This window comes from Plasmopara halstedii, assembly GCF_900000015.1.
Source record: "Plasmopara halstedii genome assembly, contig: Scaffold_322, whole genome shotgun sequence".
Taxonomy (NCBI): domain Eukaryota; phylum Oomycota; class Peronosporomycetes; order Peronosporales; family Peronosporaceae; genus Plasmopara; species Plasmopara halstedii.
The window spans coordinates 266,703-271,187 of NW_020187243.1; the positions used below are offsets into that span (position 1 = coordinate 266,703).

General features: G+C 43.0%; 3 protein-coding genes across 3 annotated transcripts; 2 read left to right on the plus strand and 1 right to left on the minus strand.

The window, feature by feature from the left end:
- Positions 1-206: 206 nt before the first annotated feature.
- Positions 207-1,338, minus strand: PHALS_08202 (myb-like dna-binding; the record flags this gene model as incomplete). Its single annotated transcript, XM_024723508.1, has 4 exons — positions 207-222; positions 313-407; positions 472-552; positions 619-1,338. 4 exons carry the CDS (start codon positions 1,336-1,338, stop codon positions 207-209), a joined length of 912 nt encoding a protein of 303 aa, XP_024574477.1.
- Positions 1,339-1,763: 425 nt separating this feature from the next.
- PHALS_08203 (uncharacterized protein) lies at positions 1,764-2,363 on the plus strand (the record flags this gene model as incomplete). Its single annotated transcript, XM_024723509.1, has 1 exon — positions 1,764-2,363. The coding sequence occupies one exon, from the start codon at positions 1,764-1,766 to the stop codon at positions 2,361-2,363; it is 600 nt and encodes a 199-aa protein (XP_024574478.1).
- A 645-nt stretch (positions 2,364-3,008) lies between these two features.
- Positions 3,009-3,332, plus strand: PHALS_08204 (uncharacterized protein; the record flags this gene model as incomplete). Its single annotated transcript, XM_024723510.1, has 1 exon — positions 3,009-3,332. One exon carries the CDS (start codon positions 3,009-3,011, stop codon positions 3,330-3,332), a length of 324 nt encoding a protein of 107 aa, XP_024574479.1.
- Between the last annotated feature and the right edge of the window lie 1,153 nt (positions 3,333-4,485).

The window sequence follows — 4,485 nt, forward strand, 5'->3', positions numbered from 1 at the left end:
TAATAACATAGACAAACTTTTAACTGTATAATTGTCAAGGCAAAGTCATAAATGGATAAAAACTAGGTATCAGCACGTTGATCTTGAATAACTCATTTTAAGTAGCTAAGGATCTTGAAGATTATGTATTGACACATTTTCGCTGCTAACAATTTTTGTCGATTACGCGTCTCGTAGTTTTAGTTAAATGACCAAATTAAAAAAACTTAATCTTCCTCCTTGCTACCAAACACCGTACAATTTTCTAAATTCTGTGTCAGCATGCGATGCCTTTCGCGAGAATACCAATGATTTTTAATGGCATTTTCGCACCGTCCTGGCAGTTTTTTTGCAATCAAAACCCACTGTGTTGAGTGCTTGGCAATGGCTTCACTCAAAATTTGGTCTTCAGCATTCGTCCAAGGTGTCTGATCATTTGAAAGTCATTATCGAAACATAGCATAAATCGTAAAATGTACACAGCCCACAAACCGTTTTAATCGATGGGTCCAAGTGATTCAAATACCGTTCGCGACACTGAATTCCCAACCTTCCAGGCAAGTAAGCAGCAATCTAAAGTATCAAATATCATCAGTGAATTTTTAAATCAAACAGAATCGGTCACAACTCGCTCCTTACCGCGGTCCATTTCCGCCCAAATTCAGCCACTTTCTGGACCAGAATCCGATCTTCGTTCTGCGTCCACGTTCCTTTCCCTCTCACTATCTTGTCATTCAGAGTACGAGACCATTGCTGTAAACATTGCAGGTCGGTGCGTCCAGGTAATTGCGAAGCGATAAATAGCCAATTTTGTGCTCCATGTGTTGCCACTAACGATCGAAGTTTTTCCTTTTCGGTCGCCGACCACCGTTGCAAAGGTGCTTTCTTGTTGTACACTGCCTTTCTAGCCAAAAGAAGACAGCGATTCTTAACACTTTCTGCGCTTCGACAAATCATTTTTCTGGCTATTTCAGCCCACTTCGGTCCCAACGTACGCAGTAATTGCAACACTTTCAAATCATCCTCCTTACTCCATGTACCTGATGCTAGTACTGATGGTTTAAGGTGATTTTCAAACCTTTCTCGACACCGTTTGCGGTTTCGTGATGGAAACGCCAGCGCAATCTCGCTCCAGTTACAACTTCCTAATTGATGCACTAGCTTTTTAAGTTTTTCATCCTCTTCGGGAGTCCAGGACGACCGCCGCGGTTGAAAAGGTGCTGCTGGAGTGCAAATGGAGTTACGCGACAAAGGCATACAAGCCTTCATACCTGTTTCTGTATCGTCACCACGTTGCACATTGGCAAGCAAATGTCCACGTTGGATTAGACGCTCTATGCGCTGCCTCTTCGTGCACATATCGTCCGGAACTCGGAATATTTGGTAACAAAGCAAAATGAATAGAAATTGAGACGTTTATTAATTAATGCTACAATCAATTGCTATCTTTGTGAGTGAAAAACATCAAATTCATAATGGGCACAAAGAAAAATAACAATCGCTAATTCGCAAGCTTACTCGAACATACAATTTAAAGTACGCCGCCACATTGTAGCGCAACCACTTCTTGTCATAGCGCATGTTTCCCTGGACTATTTCTATGCGATTATACTTGACCCTCTAAATTGTACATGATCTCGGATAGAAATTTTGTCGTGTAAAGTAAGATCTAAAAAGTTGCAGAACTAGAATTGACTTTAAAAAAAGCGTCTTTGTCTTAGACTTTGGACTATTTCTCAGCACTGATATAAAAAATCTAAACAAGAAAAAAAACATTTCAACAGATGGACTCCTTCATCCCGCCACCTTTTCCATTTCCAGAGGCTTGGCCGCGAATCTTTGCCGATCAGCAGCAGCGTCAGGAAAATAGGTGGCTCACGTCAATAACTTTCGATACTGCGCAATGGCATGCACCAAAAAGAGCAGAGAACGATGATGTGTTATCTGTTAGCTGCAATGATGTGGTAGCTGAGCCGCAAGACATAGATGATGATGAAGAAGATAATGGCGATTACAAGATTGAATATGTTCTTAGCGATGAATGGCAAGCGCATTTTCAATCTTCGTCTCGACTCCAGCATCTTCGGAAGCAAGAACGATCACGCAACACTAAGAGCAAGAGAAGACACCCACCACAAAAGCAAGTCAAGCAACCTCGACATACTGATGCGCTGAAATCAAGTCGGTTAGCTCACTTGCAGCATGAAATTCAAGCTGCCAAAGCTCGAGCGCTGATGAGAAAATCAAAGCCACAAGAAGATAGCAGTGTTTTTCCATCAGACTCTAAAGTTGCAGCACTTGAGACTTCGCTCAATGCGCTTTTTGATGAGTTTTGTGATGCATTCGAACCAGTAATGTGGCCGCACGATGCGTTACAAAGCTAATAACCTCATAAGTTCGTACTGAACTGGTAAAATTTCTCTAGACAAATTTTTGTTTAAAAAATGATACCATTCATATTATTTGTTGTGCAAGAAGGACAGACGAATAAAATTTGATGATTACGAAAGCTTGCTTATCACGCGATATTTTTATACAGTAATTGACGTACCACACAATTTTACTGTAAATGGTGTAAGGCGGGACAATCAACAAATTACTAAATCTGGCCGTGATCTCAAACGAGATGTGCACTGACGCCATTAAACCTTCCGCATAATTGTCATAAACAGACGCTTAGATCAATGGATCACCAGCGACTTCTTGCTCCAGACTTTGTTGTCAGCATAGACACTTCATCACAATAATTCTTGACATAGTAAATTTATGTGCTTTATAAATCATCTAATCAATTATTCAAAGTGTCAAGTCCTCATTACCAAACGTCGTAAAGAGCCGGGAAAACATGCGCTACACACTATGTGGAATGTACAAATATTACGTGATACCTCAAAATTGCCGTAATCGTTTGCTTGAACTATGCACTAAATCGGATACGATGACGTATGCGCCTATTTTTTTTTTCGTGGTGCTTATCCTCGGATGCCATTTCACAACATACGTCTTTGTGCGCAGATAATCTCAGTCAAATGTGCAATTTATTTCATCGAAAGAACAAACATCGAGCTATCGTTGGTGATGACTGCGTCGAGATTGTCCAGCGCCGCCGTAGCATCTTTCGCCGTCATCGTTCTGAGACAAGTGAGACGGTAAAGCACCGCAGTAGCATTTTCCGACGTCGTCATTCGGAGACCAGTGAGATCGTGGAGCGCCGTAGTAGCATATTCCGTCGATCGAGCTCGAAGACTAGCGAGATCGTTTCACTTAAGCCACGTGACACAATTGTTACGTGTATCAGCGAAAGCTTTGAGAGCTCAAGCGACAGCCGTCGACGCCGTCGCATTCTACGATGAAAATTTAAATAATGAATAGAAGGACGCAAGCGTTGCATACTTTTAAAGCGTCACGATAGCTGATCATAATTGGCGTTGGTGCCCCAAGCTTTAGTTTATCTATTTGTTAAGTCGCGCGTACTTCAGTTCATTTCGTGTTTTATCGTGCAAACTTCCAGGGCTATTGACTAGAACATTGTTAAAATATACACCACACTTCAAAGTTTTAATGTATTTTATTTCGGATTTCGCAGCTGCGGTATAAAAGTTCCAAAAAAAGCGTGACAAATACAAACGCCAAGACTGCTGCTAACACGACAGTCATTCTGTTCCTTAGAATGCTTAAATTCAATTTCAATGAAACATTTTTTTGTAATATTTGATACGTCAATACTATAAAAATCTAAGGTTTAGGTGATAAAAAAATATTCTTTTTTGTAAGGGGGTTACTCGTACCCTTGTAAGAAAGTGGCGAATCGCACAATGGTTTGTATTACACACGACGGCGTGCCTTGAGTTTGGCAAACTCAAAGCAAAGGTGTCGCTCCACACGCACGTCCACTTCCTTGTGGCTCAACTGCAGGTTATGTAGTGAGAAAAATTTTCGGTGCCGTTGCAGCCATCGCCCAAAAAGCGCTTCGTCATCTGTACTGCTTTCGCCAGTGGCGAGCATTACTGGTATTGTCCGCCTTGCGGGTACACGAGAGCCACCTCGTTGAGCACTTAGACGACTGCGATAAACGTCTAACGGAATTTCTTGTGGGACCAAGAAACGAGCTCGAAGAGCTTTCCGTTCGGCAAGCCCAGCTTCCGTAATGGCCGGATGCCCGATGATACGGACGCGCGCGATAGAGTTTCCGCGTCCTTCGCTTCCAAAGCAGGATCCGCCGGGCGAAAGCCATAATCCACACGGGGTCAATAACTGACCGTGGATGGGCGCGCTAAAGAGCTGCCGTATGGGCAGCTTCAAGCTGCCACCTCTGTTCCCCGTCGAGGTCGTTGGTGATTACACCACGTTCCTCAGATGACGAAAAGTCAGGAAACGGACATGGGTCCGCAAGACGCGAGAAGGGATCGTATCACGCTGCTGGTACAGCTCGCCTTCCTCGTCATCCTATGCGGGAAAAGAGGTGTCAGACTCATAGTCGACCACATCCTCAACGAGGCCACTCGG